Source organism: Nicotiana tabacum, chromosome 8, assembly GCF_000715075.1.
Source record: "Nicotiana tabacum cultivar K326 chromosome 8, ASM71507v2, whole genome shotgun sequence".
NCBI classification, from domain to species: domain Eukaryota; kingdom Viridiplantae; phylum Streptophyta; class Magnoliopsida; order Solanales; family Solanaceae; genus Nicotiana; species Nicotiana tabacum.
This window is the reverse complement of record NC_134087.1, coordinates 33,703,362-33,719,571: the sequence shown is the minus strand read 5'-3', so window position 1 is coordinate 33,719,571 and position 16,210 is coordinate 33,703,362. Positions and strand designations below refer to the sequence as shown.

General features: G+C 36.8%; 1 protein-coding gene and 1 long non-coding RNA gene across 2 annotated transcripts; both read left to right on the top strand.

Moving 5' to 3' along the window:
* Positions 1-8,553: 8,553 nt before the first annotated feature.
* Positions 8,554-12,368, top strand: LOC142162672 (uncharacterized). Its single transcript, XR_012693924.1, has 3 exons — positions 8,554-8,791; positions 8,958-9,109; positions 12,111-12,368. It is a non-coding gene; the product is annotated as an uncharacterized LOC142162672 (long non-coding RNA).
* Positions 12,369-12,543: 175 nt separating this feature from the next.
* On the top strand, positions 12,544-15,997 carry LOC107809760 (uncharacterized). The gene is made up of 4 exons (XM_016634434.1): positions 12,544-12,703; positions 14,017-14,428; positions 15,283-15,570; positions 15,805-15,997. The coding sequence occupies exons 1-4, from the start codon at positions 12,544-12,546 to the stop codon at positions 15,995-15,997; spliced, it is 1,053 nt and encodes a 350-aa protein (XP_016489920.1).
* The last annotated feature ends 213 nt before the right edge of the window (positions 15,998-16,210 follow it).

Here is a 16,210-nt window from a genome sequence, read left to right as displayed (position 1 = left end):
TAGAGTTGTCTACATGAGGCTCAAGTAACTATTAGATTTAGAAGCGCAAGGCGCATAAACATGTAAGTATGTCATCATGGCAGTGGCGGATCTACCTTGAAAGGTAGGGGTAGTACGACACCCGCATGCTTCGGCTAAAATTTTGAATATGTATTTATATATCTGGTAAAAGTATATATCTATTAAGTGCTTACCCACAATACAAAAATGGGTTGCGGGTGCCACTGGTTCAGGGAACGCTTTCAAGTTTTTAGATTCCTAAAAGCCCGAGCTCCAATCTCTATTGATGCATTAATGCTCTATGTCGCAGCTGCTGCTTTTCATTTTCGTTGTTCCAGTTCTTTTTTATTCTTTTTCCTTTTTTGAGCTCTAGGCCTCACCTCTCTTTTTCTTCCTTTTATTTGATATATCTCCCTCTTTCTTGTTCTTCTTCTTTTCTCTGCTTCTTCGTTTCTTTAAAAAAAAATATTGCATTAATCTTCCCTTTTTCCCCTACAAGTATACTTAGTTCAAAAGCAATTTCTTTCGATAAGCCATTTGAATTGATTTTAGTTAATATATAGCATCTCTTTTTAGATGATGCAACATTAATCTATATATATTGGAGTAGCAATATCACTCTCTTCTATTGACTTTTTTTATTTTAAAAAAGGCTCGAGTTGTAGACATTTTTGAGTAGATTCTCATGGATTGAAAATTTGAAGCTTTTGCTTTGCATAGAATTGCTATACAAACTTGGGAATTAAAATAATAAAATGAACTCGAGAATAAGGAAGGTAAATTATTCTAGTTAAACAAATTATTTGTAGAAGTTAAGCTATTTTTAAGCAAATTTTATAATTGGAGGTGCTATTTCATTAAAAAAAATTACAATTTTCTTTCATCATATAATTTACACTGAAGCTTGAAAAAAAAGTAACTAGACAAAATAAAACTTATTTGTTTATGTATGTGAATAAAAGGCTTAATCAATCTAACTAGAATAACAAAATTCTTATCGAAGCAATGCGGCTTTTTATTCGGTGTTTGTGGCTAGAGATAGATATATGATTTGCATAATGAGTGGCACCTGGAACCTCTAAATCCTGGATTCGCCTCTGCATCATGGCAAAGGAAAGTTGAAGATTATAGGCTAGTTTGAAGCGAATCTATATCAATAGCTTAACCAATTTATTACTTAGTAGGATCTGTATTTTCAACCTGATGCAACGATTTGTTCGTGCTTTGCAGGGAATTGGTAATTTGGTAATCGTCTTGGGTAGTCGCAATGTTGTTCCTAGTATTAAATACTCATTGGTGTTCTACGGTGAATAGGTTTTATAAATTTTGTAAGTCATTGTTGAGTTCCTTCTATTTCAGATAATTGATTAATGGGTAGGTTTTATGGAGTTTGTAAGTCATTGTTGAGTTCCCCTTGTTCTGTAAATTTCACTAATGGATAGGTTTTGCAGACTTTGTTAGGTCATTGTTGAGTTCCTGCTGCTTGGATAATTCGTTAATGAGATAAGCATTTACTTGTGAATGGTGATCACTAGGTTATAACTGCATGAAATTAGGTTTAACTTTTATTTTGTATCTCGAATGGAATGAATTTGAAGACAGAATTATCTCTGCTAGCATTAAAGGCATTATATGTGCTCAATTTGTGATGGTCTACCCTCTAGCTGTTGTATTTCTCATTTGTGATGTGATTATCTGCCCCTTGTTTACCATCTCTCCTTATCTAACTAATTGCTGCATATGTGTTTTCCGTTACTGCAGTAATGTGCTACATACACCTGTGAGCATTTCTTGATTGATTAAAAGTGTGGAAGATTGAATATGCACAGAATTTAGTGCACACCAGATTTTTTCATTGGCAAACAAAGGACCTGTTGATCTATCTAACCAGATCTCCTAACTTATTAATTGTAGGAGAAATAGATTGATTCTATAATATTTAATTTCATAATAATTCATTGTCTTTCCTTATAGAATTTTGGGACTCATTGTATAAATACCCAATTCTTGGGATGTAAAAATGTAATAAATAAAGTGGTGGATAATTGACTTCCTGTTATGAATAGTTTGTACATTAGATGCTACATTTGATGTCCATGTTGTGAATAACTTAAAGATTAAATCTCCTACTTTATGTCCATCATCTTTACTTGTTATGCCTATAAAAGGCCATGTAATTGCAATGGAAAGATATACCAAAGTGAAAGAAGAAAACACTTCTCCCTTCTTTCTATCTCTTCTTATTTACATTTTACCGCATTGCTTTTATTTTATAACACGTTATCAGCACGAAGCTCTAATTTTATTCTTAACTCCCGCTAAGTTGAGCTATATTTTATTAAGGTATGTATCATTATGATCATTTTATTTATGGCAGTACATATCATATGCTCACTGTTTGCAGATTTACTTGTGCGCTTGAGCATCTTAAATAGTTTAAGTACATTACAGTGATAAAATAATTATTTCCTTCCGTGCTCAACTCTTAGAGGACCTCAAAGTCATCAAACTAGCTATGCACTAATGTCATACTTATAATATTCATGGACTCCCTGGATCAAAACATATCTTTAAGGCATTTTGAAGAACTGTGAGAAATGAATTGACAAGCAATAATTCTATAGTTTAATTACTTTATATTTATTGGAACATATAAATAATGTTAGTCGCGTTCAATTCTATTAACACATATATATCAATAATATAAAGTGAAATGAAACAAGTATGTAATTTCTACTTTATGGCAAGAATAAAATGAAATAGTAGATTGTTAACATGATATAGCTCTATTTTCATTTCTTTTACCTTAATCGTTTTGTTTTCATTAATTGCTTATTATTATAATTATTTCTCTAACTTATTCATCTTTTATGATAATTTTCACTATGTCAAATTTATCAAAACTTGAATTTATGGCACTTGACATCACCGGGAGGAACTATTTATCATGGGTCCTTGATGCTGAAATTCACCTTGACGCTAAAGGTCTTGGAAATACTATTATACAAGGAAATGAAGCATCAAATCAGGATAAAGCGAAGGCCATGATTTTCCTTTGTCATCATCTACATGAAGGGTTAAAAACTGAATATTTAACCGTAAAAGATCCACTTGAATTATGGATTAATTTGAAGGATCGGTATGACCACCTAAAACTTACGGTATTACCGAAAGCTCGGTATGAGTGGATACATTTAAGGTTGCAAGACTTTAAAACCGTAAGTGAGTATAATTCTGTTATCTTTAAAGTAAGTTCTCTATTAAAATTATGTGGAGAAACTATCACAGATGAGGACTTATTGGAAAAAATATTTTCTACTTTTCACGCTTCAAATGTGGTGCTACAACAACAATACCGTGAAAAAGGTTTTAAGAAATATTCTGAGTTAATCACATGCCTACTTGTGGCAGAGCAGAATAATACTCTATTAATGAAAAATCATGAAGCTCGTCTCACTGGGTCAGCTCCATTTCCGGAAGTGAATGTTGTAGCAGCATATGATAAGTTTTAAAGAAAACAAAATAATTATTGTGGTCATGGACATGGTCGTAAACGTGGACGTGGCAGGGGGCGAAACAATTATCGTCATTATGGTGGAAATAAATTAGAGAACAATAAGGGTTCTCAAATTAATCATTCAAAAGGTAAAACTAGTATGTGTCACTGATGTGGTATGAGAGGCCATTGGTCATGCATTTGTCGTACGCTACAACATTTTGTCAAACTTTATCAAGCCTCCCTCAGGAAAAAAGAAAATAATGTGGAGGCACACTTGACCTTTCAAAATAATGATGATGAAGCAGGTCCCTCAAACAAATATGATTCTAAGGCACATCTTGCATATAAAGATGATGATTTTGAAGGCCTAACAAATATTACTCATTTAGAAGCTGGAGACTTCTTTGAGAATATTGACTGAAGAACTAATCATCTTACTAGGGAATGAAGCTATAAAAATTGTTATTTTTATGTTTGCAACTAGTTTATTTTTCTTGAATGTATTTTCCTAATGCATCATGTGTTGCTAATTTCTACATTCCTAATGTATTTCTTAATGTTTTTTTTCTGCTTGTCTTTCATATTTCTTATGATGTATTATTTGTCTTTTTTTTATGAAGAATACGAAAATTCACCAGTCTTCAATTGGATTCAAGATTAATAAAGATGATATATGTCTTCTGGATAGTGCTACAACACACACTATTTTAAAAGATAAGAGATATTTCTCTTATTTGGTAATGAAAGAAGCGAATGTTAATACAATATCCGGTAGTACAAGATTAATTGAAGGTTCTGAAAGAGCCAATTTATTACTACCAGAAGGAACAAATTTGGCTATTGATGAAGCACTATATTGTAGTAAATCTCAAAGAAACTTATTAAGTTTCAAAGATATTCGCCAAAATAGCTATCATATTGAGACTACAAATGATGAAAAGATTGAATATCTTTATATTACTACAATAATGTCCGGTAAGAAATATGTGCTTGAAATGTTACATGCTCTTTCCTCCGGCTTATACTACACAAGTAATAGCAGGATTGAAACACATGCCATAGTAAATGAGAAGTTTACTAATCAAGATAATTTTATTATTTGGTATGACCGGTTGGGCCATCCTGGATCTCATATGATGCGTAAAATAATTGAGAATTCACATGGACGTGCAATGAAGAATCAGAAGATTCTTCAATTTAAGGAATTCTCTTGTGCTGCATGTTCTCAAAGAAAATTAATTATTAGACTATCAACTATTAAAGTTAGGATGGAATCCCCTGCATTTCTGGAACGTATACAGGGTGATATATGTGGGCTCATTCACCCTCCATGTGGACCATTCAAATATTATATGTTTTTGGTAGATGCATCTACAAGATGGTCACATGTGTGCTTACTATCAACTCGCAATATGGTATTTGCGAGATTGTTGGCTCAAATAATAAAGCTAAGAGCACAATTTCCAGATTATGCAATTAAGACAATTCGTCTTGATAATGCTGGTGAGTTTACATCCCAAGCCTTTAATGATTATTGTATTTCAACTAGGATAACAATTGAGCATCTGGTTGCTCATGTTCATACACAAAATGGTCTAGCAGAATCATTGATCAAACGCCTGCAATTAATTGCTAGACCAATGCTTATGTGAACAAAACTTCCCATTTCAGTATGGGGTCATGCTATTTTGCACGCAGCAGCACTTGTGCGGATAAGGCCCACAAGTTATCATAAAGTCTCCCCATTGCACTTGGCTTTTGGTCAGGAGCCAAATATTTCTCATCTTAGGATCTTTGGTTGGGCGATATATGTTCCGATTTTTTCATCACAACGCACAAAGATGGGTCCTCAAAGAAGGTTGGGGATATATGTTGGATATGAATCTCCTTCTATTATAAAATATCTAGAGCCGATGACTGGAGATTTATTTATGGCAAGATATTCTGATTGCCATTTTGATGAATCAGTATACCCAACATTAGGGGGAGAAAATAAGTAGCTGAAAAAGAAGATAGATTGGAATGCATTATCACTGTCTCATTTAGATCCTCGAACAAATCAATGTGAACAGGAGGTTCAAAAGATTATTCATTTACAAAATATTTCAAATCAATTGCCAGATGCATTCACTGACCTACCAAGGGTGACTAAGTCACATATTCCAGCTGCTAATGCTCCAATTCGAGTTGATATCCCGGCAGGACAATTAATTAAAGCAAATGAGTCTAAGCCATGCTTGAAACGTGGTAGACCAATCGGTTCTAAAGATAAAAATCCTCGAAGAAGAAAAGGAGCAAGTGATCAAAGTGAACATAACATAGAGGTAGTGGCTCAAGAAGAGCCCCAAGACGTAACAAATGATAAGACCTTAGGGGAGGTCCAGGTACCTAAAAATAATGAAAATGAAGAGATATCAATAAGTTATGTCTCAACCGGGAAAAGATGGAACCAAAATAATATTGTTATCGATAACATTTTTGCTTATAATGTTGCTGTTGAAATAATGCAACAAGATGAGGATCTTGAACCAAAATCTGTCAATGAATGTAGACAGAGAAATGATTGGCCAAAATGGAAAGCCGCTATCCATGCAGAGTAACTTCACTTGGAAAACGTGAAGTCTTCGAACCCATAGTTCGAACACCTGAAGGCATAAAGACAGTAGGGTATAAATGGGTTTTTGTGCCAAAACGAAATGATAAAAATGAAGTCGTTAGATATAAAGCGCGACTTGTGGCACAAGGATTTTCCCAAAGGCCTGGAATTGATTATATGGAGACATATTCTCCTGTAGTGGATGTTATCACCTTCAGGTATCTCATAAATATGGCAGTGCAAGAAAAACTTGATATGCATCTAATGGATGTTGTTACAGCCTATTTGTATGGATCATTAGACAATGAAATTTTTATGAAAGTACCTGAGGGATTTAAAGTGCCAGAAGCATATAAAAGTTTTTGAGAAACTTGTTTAATAAAGAATCAGAAATCTTTATATGGATTGAAACAATCAGGTCGTATGTGGTACAATCGTCTGAGTGAATACCTGTTGAAAGAAGGGTACAAGAATGATCCAATTTGTCCTTGTGTCTTTATAAAAAGGTCTGGATCTGAATTTGTTAAAATCGCCGTGTATGTTGATGATTTAAATATCATTGGAACTCCTGGGGAGCTTCCAAAAATAGTAGACTGTTTGAAGAAAGAATTTGAGATGAAAGATCTTGAAAAGACAAAATTTTGTCTTGGTCTACAAATTGAGTATATGAAAGATGGAATATTTGTCCATAAATTAACATACACCGAAAAGATTTTAAAGCGATTCTATATGGATAAAGCACATCCATTGAGTACCCCGATGGTTGTGAGATCACTTGATATAAAGAAAGATCTATTTCGACCTCATGAAAATGATGAAGAGCTTCTTGGTGTCGAAGTACCATATCTTAGTACATTTGGGGCATTAATGTATCTTTCCACTAATTCTCGACCAGATATAGCTTTCTCAGTAAGCTTATTGGCAAGATTTAGTTCTTCGCCAACACAAAGACACTGGAATGGTATTAAACATATATTCAGATACCTCCAAGAGACCATTGATATGGGTTTATTTTATTCAAATGAATCCAAGCCATCATTGATTGGTTATGCAGATGCAGGATATTTGTCTGATCCACACAAAGGTCGATCTCAAACAGGCTATTTATTTACAAGTGGAGGTACATCCATATCATGGTATTCGACAAAACAAACTATGGTTGCTACTTCTTCAAATCATGCAAAGATAATAGCCATTCACGAAGCAAGTCGAGAATGCATTTGGTTGAGATCTATAACTCAACACATTCAACAAACATGTGGTCTTTCTTCGAAAGAGAATATTCCAACAATATTGTATGAAGACAATGCTGCATGCATAGCTCAATTAAAGAAGGATATATTAAAAGAGATATAACAAAACACATTTCACCGAAATTCTTCTTCACTCATGATCTTTAGAAGAATGGTGAAATAGATGTACAACAAGTTCGTTCAAGTGATAATTTGGCTGATCTGTTCACTAAGGCATTACCAACCTCAATATTTTAAAAGCCGATATATAAGATTGGAATGCGTCGTCTTCGAGACATTAAGTGATTTTTCATCAGGGGGGGTAACTACACGCTGCACTCTTTTCCTTAACCAAGGTTTTGTCCCACTAGGTTTTCCTGGTAAGGTTTTTAATAAGGCAGCAAGTAATGCATATTATAAATAACTATGTACATCCCAAAATTTCTTTTGTAAGTTCTTAATGAGGCACATTATCTTACATGAACATCCAAGGGGGAGTGTTATGAATAGTTTGTACATTGGATGCTACATTGGATGTCCATGTTGTGAATAACTTAAAGATTAAATCTCCTACTTTATGTCCATCATCTTTACTTTTCCATGTAATTGCAATGAAAAGATATACCAAAGTGAAAGAAGAAAACACTTCTCCCTTCTTTCTATCTCTTCTTATTTACATTTTACTGCATTGCTTTTATTTTATAACACTTCCTCCTTTTTCTTCGTTTAATTTCGAACACAAATGGTGTTGTGAGTAAAGAACTTTTTAATTGGGTATTCATGCTGAATTGTTACGCTAATATTGATTGGACGGTGGTGCTACGATGGTTTTGAGTGGAGAGGTGACGGTGATGAATTTGAAGGGAGGAAAGGTGTATATTTGTGTCTATCCTCATGTATATGCTTGTATATCTTTGTATATGCTTGTATATCTGTGTGTGTTGGTATGATATACAATGTAGCAGTGATGGTAGTTCAGCTTAATCTCACTTCTAAATTTTGGCTCCAAACCGGTTCAAATCACCTCTAATCTTCGTCAAATTTTGTACATAGCAATATCAAGGGCTTCCAAAAAATACCAACCACACCCACTCAAAATTCAAAAACAAGTACTAAGAAATTTCATATTTCGAGTTGAAACTTCAAATTTTATTCTTTAATTGTGGTTCTTTAAAACCTTCTTCAACTATTCACCAATTTAGAGAGTATTGACATTGGAGGTTCTGAAATAGTTCACCACAATTTCCCACTTCTCATTTTCGTTTTGTTTATTGTTTATGTTGTTGACTTTTGCGAGATCGTTAATGAGTGAAACTAAATCTACTTCGTATATATCTTATTTCTGAAACCTAAGCGTCGGATCTATCACTAACAAGTGTTCGTTGTTTCAGTTGGCAGCCTTTTCTCTCTCTTGGATTTCCCACAGCAGGGCAATGGCAATGGGCAAGCGTCGGCGACCACCAGGTAGGTCGTTTCCCCTCCCTTCTCTCGTCTCTCTCCTCTTCTCTCTCTTCTTTTTTCTTTACGTTGATTTTCTTTTTTCCCCTCATCATCGCCACCACGCCGGCGACAAGCTTACCACCACCGTCCCTCTCACTATCTTCCTTTTTCTTCATATATTGGTATGTAGGGGTGCGCGATTTGGCAGCAGTGTACAAAAAAGGATCGACGAGTTTTCGGCGAGATCTAGGGTTATGGCAGCGCGTGAAAATCAAGCAAACAAAAATTTTTAGTCGAGTTCAGCCAGTTCCGGCACATCCCAGTACCTCCATTTCTAACCAGGTTCTACTGTTCCTGCTTTGCCTTGTTATTTATCTTGCGTGCATTAATATTGTTCTGTGTTCCTTACACTTATTTTGTGCTTATTATTGTTCTGTGATTCTTTATAATCATCCTTGTATACCCTCCCTCTAGTTTATTTTGCTACATTTTTTTATTTTGTTGTGCTCCTTATTACTCTTTTCTGCCCCTTAGCATTAATATCGTTCGGTATTAGAGCTAGTATTGAACATTTTTAGTCTATACTGAAGCTTTTTCGCATGTTTGCATTTGCAGTAGTTAATATATATTGCTTAGTTTCTTTGTTGGTGTTGTGGCTAGTCGGACTGATGGTAGAGCAGGGTCATGTCTAGGGGGCGGGGGAAAGGGTGACAAGAGAGTAAGGGATCTAATAGGCTGGGAGTGGGGTCAAGGAATATATATAGGGACACGGGCGGGTAAGTCTATAGAGTTAGGGAGGATTCTTCAGAAGAGGGAGATTAATATAGCATGTTTCTAAGAGACTAGATAGAAGGGTTCGAGGGCTCGGGATGTGAACGAGTTTAAGTTGTGGTATTCGGTAGGGGCTGCAGGTAAGAACGAAGTAGGTAGTTGATAGGGATCTCAGAGAAAATGTAACGACCCGACCAGTTGTTTTGCTTTCTAAATCACCATTCCCTAACTAAGACTCCTTGTATGCGCTTTTATTATTTTATGACTTGCAGAGATGGTTGGTTTAGATTTGGAAGGGTTCGGGTTTAAATCGAAATATTTAGTTCCTTAATTGTGGCCTAAGGTAGCCAAGTTTGACTTGAGTCAATATTTTGAGTAGACGATCTCGAAATCGGGATTTGAAGGTTCCAATAAGTTTGTATAATGATTTTGGAGTTGGGAGCGTGTCCAGATGTTGATTCGGAGGTCCGTAGGTCGTTTTGGCTTGAATTGGCAAAAGTTAGAATGTTGAAGGATTGGAAGGTTGAGAAGTACCGGGAGTTGATTTTATTGATATGGTTGTCGGATTTTAATTCTGGAAGTTAAAAAAGGTCTGTTATTCCATTTATGACTTGAACATAAAACTTGGCGTCATTCCGAGTTGATTTGATAGGAATCGGACGTGTAGATGTATTTTAGAAGTTCTTGAGTTTCATGATTGAATTTATGTGTTTTAGCATCCGATTCATGATTCTAGATGTTATTTCGGTGTTTCGACTATGCGAGCGACTTCGTATGATATTTTTAGACTTCTCTGGATGGTTGGTGTGGAGCCCGGGGGGCTCGGGGGAGTCTTGAACGCGGTTCGAAGTGTTGGGAGAACTTCAGTTTTTTTGTTTCTGTTTTGGTATTGCAGCTCTCACAAATGCGAGGTTTTGTTCATATTTGTGAACCTCACATTTGTGAGGAGGGATGCGTTTTTGTGAGGTTGGGGAAACACTGAGGGGTTCGCATTTGCGAAGGATTTCATTACATTTGCGATGTCACCTGGGTGTGGCACGTTTCGCATCTGCGGTCCCTTTTGTCCCTTTTGTGGGCTGCCCAGCTTCGCATTTGTGAGCAATTGCGACCTTGGAAGAGATGTTCAGGATTTGCATTTGCGACCATCGCATTTGCAAACCAGATGTCGCAATATCAAATGCGACATCTGCGACTGGTGCAAGAGCTTTTATTACGGGACGCTTCTTTTCCCTCATTTTTCACTTGGTCTTGGGAGATTTTGAGAGCATTTTGTGGGGGAATTTCATCAACATCAAGAGGTAAGTGATCCCTATCAATTCTTTAGCTAAATACATGGATTTTGGGTAGATTTAGCATAAGATTAAAGGAAAAATTGTGAGATTTTTTGGTAGAACCTAGGGTTTGATAAAAGTAAGATTTGACCATAAAATATATTACGTAATTGGGAATAAATTATATATTTAAGTTTGTGAGCTCATGGGTAACACTTATATTAGAAAATTTTCGAAACTCAGGCACGTGGGCCCGGGGACGAATTTTAGGAATCTTTCAAATTTGATTGGGTAATTACTCTAATAGCTAAATTATGAACTTTTGAGCATATATTTATTAGTTTATCCGACTTTTGGTTAGTTTCGGAGCCCTCGACGTCGTTTGAAGAGTTCTAGTGAGATCGGAGAGCCGTATTAAGGACTTGGAACCAAGGTAAGTCTCTTGCCTAACCTTGTAAAAGGGAACTTATCCCCTTAGGCGTATTATTGTTGTGTGCTACTTGTGTGGGGAGCTACGTACGCATGAGGTGACGAGAGTCCGTAAGTAGCTATATTTCATGATATGTTCGGTTAGATTTCGATTCATATCATGCCTTTAATTGTACTGTTTATGCCTATCATGTGTATTAATTATCTTGATTAGGACTGAGACTGAGATTTAAATTGGAAATATTGACTTAGTTTCTTATATCAAAAAATTGGGGAATATTTGATAAACTATAAATATGTGTCTTCTCGTCTCGCAAGTGCTTCCGCGAGCGAGGTAAATTTATTCTACTCTTATAGGATCAGGCCGTTCACATTGGTATGTTGGTAACACTACTCTTATGGGATTGGGTCGTTCGCCTCGGCAGTATGATAACACTACTCTTGTAGATCGGGTTGTTCGCCTCGGCATGATGGTAATATTATTTTTATGGGATCGAGTTGTTCGCCTCGGCAGTATGATAACACTATTATATCGGGTTGTTTGTCTCGGTAGTACTGAGTACCACTATTTTCATGGGATCAGGCTGTTCGCCTCGGCAATTTCGTGCTTTATAATCGAAACGGGTTCTGGTTTGGGTATAATTGAGTTAGCGCCTCATGGCCGGTTATGATATGTTGGTGAGTTGATATAGACTCTTGAGTGTATTTACTAAAGTTAGTCTTATTTGCTTCATTGATACTTGTTGTATACTCACCATGTCTACTTTATGCATTTATATTATTATTTGACCTCTAATAAGTGTTAAGTCGACCCGCGTACTAGGTATGCATTGTTTTCCGTACTCACGCTACACTTCTGTACTGGTGTGCAGGTACTGCCGGTGCGCATAGTCGATCATCTACGAAGACTTAGTGGTGAGCTTCTTGCCTTGCTATGATCTACAGCAGCGGAGTCTCCATCTATCTAATTTACTATTTCTGTCTATCACTTTTAGAGAGTAGTTTTGTATATTCTCTAGATTGCTCGTGTACCTTTGACGTTGGGTTTTGGGGACTTGTAGCATTTATGTACTGTTGTACTCATCATTTATATCACTATAGTGGATATACTTATTATGTTGGTATTTTGTTTAAAAAGAGTTGTTACGGTTGCATGAAATCTTGTTTACTTCGTTCTCTTAAAAGGAAAACTTCCGTTTTAAAATGTTAAAAAAGTGTAACTAGATAGTAGTTTCACTTGTGGGCTTGCCTAATGGGGGCGTTAAGTGCCATTGCGGCCTATTACGGGTTTGGGTCGTGATAGAGATGGTGGTGGATGTTAGAAAGGTGAATGATAGAGTAATGACTATTAAGCTTGTGGTTGGTGGGGTTACTTTTAATATGATTAGTGCTTACGCGCCTCAGGTGGGCCTGGGCGAAGAGGTCAAAAGGCGCTTCTGGGACGATTTGGACAAGGTTGTACTTGGTATTCCACACACCGAGAAGCTCGTCATAGGGGTGATTTTAATGGCCATATTAGGGTGATTGTTAGGGGTTATGACAAGGCGCATGGCGGGTTCAGCTTCGAAGTTAGGAACGAGGGTGGTACCTCATTGTTGGATTTTGCTAAATCTTTTGACTTGGTATTATCTAATTCGTGTTTCTAGAACACTTGGTCACTTTCCATAGTAAGGTAGCCCGGACTCAGATTGATTACCTCCTCCTTAGGAAGGGTGATAGGGGCATTTGCACTGATTGTAAGGTTATTCCAAGTGAGTGTCTGTCGACGCAGCAAGGGCTCTTGGTAATGGACTTGGAGGTCAAGAGAGTAAGGAAGAAGAAAGTGGTGTACGACCATCCTAAAATTAAGTGGGGAGCCTTGACTAAGAGCATGTTTGGATTGACTTAAAAAAAGTAGGTTTTAAGCACAAGTGCTTAAAAGCACTTTTTAAGTGCTAGAGCTTGTTTTATAAATAAGCAGTTACGTGTTTGGATAAAAGTATAAAAACTATTAAAGAAAAAAGTTATTAAAGTGTTTGGTAAATAGGAGTACTTTTCTCTGTTAAAATGACTGAAATATCCTTAAAGTTGGTAACACTAAAAAGTAGCTAATTATTACAAGTTTTTAATGCTAAATTGATTTTTGTAAAAATTAATTTATGTCTAGTTCTCGTTAAATTCTCAATAATTAGATAAAATTATTTTTAATATATATAAATTATTTATTTAAATAACATATAATAATAATTTGACTAAAATAACCACTTGGTCAATGGCATATAATAATAATTTAACTAGTTTACCACTATGGCCAATGAACATATAAATGAAATATATTTGGATGTTTCTAAGTTTCAAATCTTTCTCTTGTGTCAATTGCCTCTCAAATTTGACATTAAAAGGAGTGTGACGGGGAAGGGAGCAGCACTAGGGAAGAAAGAAAGGAAAGGAAAAGGAGGGAAAAATAATGAATGAAGGAGTAAAGAAAGAAATGAAAGGAAAAGAGAGGAAAAATAGATGAAGAGGGAAAAGCATGACAAAGAAGGGGGAAAAGAAAAAGACTGGAGCTAGGGATTTGATGTTGTTAGGGGTACTTTAGGGATTATAAAAAAGTGTGAGGGACAATAATGTAAAATACTTGGTCAACCCCAAATAGCTTTTAAGCTAAAAAAAAGTTGGAATTGTCTAACTTGTTGCTTTTAGCTTATTTAGGCTTAAAAGCACATAACTTAAATGTCGTTTTTGGAGATACCAAACACTCAAACAAGTTAAACAGTGCTTTTAAGCTGGTTTGACCAGCTTTTAAGCCAATCCAAATACCTTCTAAGGCTAATGCTCAGGAGTTGGGAGAGAAACTGTTGGCCATGGGAGCCTGGAGGAGTAGTGGGGACGTGAGTAGTATGTGGACCACGACAACGAACTGCATTAGGGAAGCTACTAGAGAGGTATTAGGGTTAACGAAGGGTTATTCGAGAGGTCACAAGAGAGACTGGTGGTGGAATGAGGAGGTCCAAGGAAAAGTGGAATCTAAGAAAGCGGCATATCTGAAGCTAGTGGGGAGCACAGATGAGGAGGAGAAGAGGACGTGTTGGGAGTGTCATAAGAAGGCAAGGAAAGAGGCAAAGTTGGCGGTCACAACGGCTAAAACCGCAGCTTTTGAGCGTCTATATGAGGATCTTGGGGGAAAAGTAGGCGACATGAAGATGTACAGGTTAGTCAAGATTAGGGAGAGGAAGGCTCGATACCTAGACTAAGTGTAATGCATCAAACACGAAGAGGTAAGGTTCTGGCGGAAGAGGAGTGTATCAGGAGTATATGGTGGGGTACTTCTATAGACTCTTGAACGAGGGAGAGGACAAGAATATTGTGCTAGGTGAGTTGGAAAACTCAGGGAGTCAAAGGGATTTTAGCTTTTGTAGGTATATTAGGAGTGAGGAGGTTGGGGGGGCTATGTGGAAGATGAGCAGGGGTAAGGCAACTTGGCCGAACGAGATCCTAGTGGAATTTTGCAAAGAAGCGGGTCGTGCAGGCTTGGAGTGGCTTACTTATTTGTTTAATCATTTTCAGGACGAAAAAGATGCTCGAAGACTGGTGGTGAAGTTTGATGATCCCATTATATAAAAACAAACGTGATATTTAGAACTGTAACAACTATAGGGGTATAAAGCTGTTCAGTCATACTATGAAAGTTTGGGAGAAGGTGGTGGAGAGAAGGGTGCGACGTAATGCTACTATTTCCAAGAACCATTTCGGATTTATGCTTGGATGGTCTACTACATAAGCTATTCACCTTGTGAGGAGATTGGTAGAGCAATATAGGGAGAGGAAGATGGACTTGCATATGGTATTCATTGATCTAGAGAAGACCTATAATAAAGTCCTGAGAGAAGTTTTATAAAGATGTATGGAGGCTAGTGGTGTCCCGGCGGCATATATTAGGGTGATTAAGAACATGTATGATGGAACAAAGACTCGTGTAAGAAATTCAAAAGGAGACTCGGATCATTTCCTAGTGGAATAGGGTTGCATCAGGGATCAGCTCTTAGCCCATTTTTGTTGCCTTAGCGTTAGATGTGCTGATGGGACACATACAAGGAGATGTGCAAGTATGTTATTTGCTAATGACATAGTTCTGATTGACGAGACATGGGGCGAAGTTAATGCTAGGTTGAAAGTTTGGAGACAGACACTGGAGTCTAAAGATTTTAAGTTGAGTAGGCCAAAAACTGAGTACTTGGAGTGCAAGTTCAATAATGGGATGTATGAAGAAGAAGTGGAAGTGAAGATTAGTACTCAAGCCATCCCCAAAAGGGATAGTTTCAAGTATCTTGAGTCTATTATTCAAGGAAACAGGTGACCGACGAGGATGTTACTCATTATATTGAAGCGGGGTGGATGAGATGGAGGCTAGCCTCAGGGGTTTTGTGTGGTAAGAATGTGCCACCTGGATAAGGGCAAGTTCTACAGAGTGGTAGTTAGACCGACTATATTGTATGGGGTAGAGTGCTGGCCCATTAAGAAGTCACATGTCCAAAAGATGAAAGTAGCTGAAATGAGGATGTTGAGATGGATGTGTTGGCATACCAGGAAGGATAGGATTAGGAATGGAGTTATCATAGATAAGGTAGGAATGGCATTTGTGGAGGATAAGTTGCAGGAATCGAGGTTGAGATGGTTTGGGCATGTGAAGATAAGAGATATAGATACTCCGGTCAGGAGGTGTGAGGGATTGTCCATGGTGGGTCTGAGGAGGGGAAGGGGTAGGACGAAGAAGTATTAGGGAGAGGTAATTAGGCAGGACATATCGTTGTTTCAGCTTACCGAGGGTATGACCCATGATAGGAAGGTGTGGAGGTCGAGGATTACGGTTGTAGGTTGACTGATAGTAGTGAGTTCCTCCTAGGCTTACTAGTAGTACTAGGATTTATTTTGTATTATCTTATCATGGTTCTTTTACATTGTTGTTATCATTATTTGCTACTTGGCTGCTTTA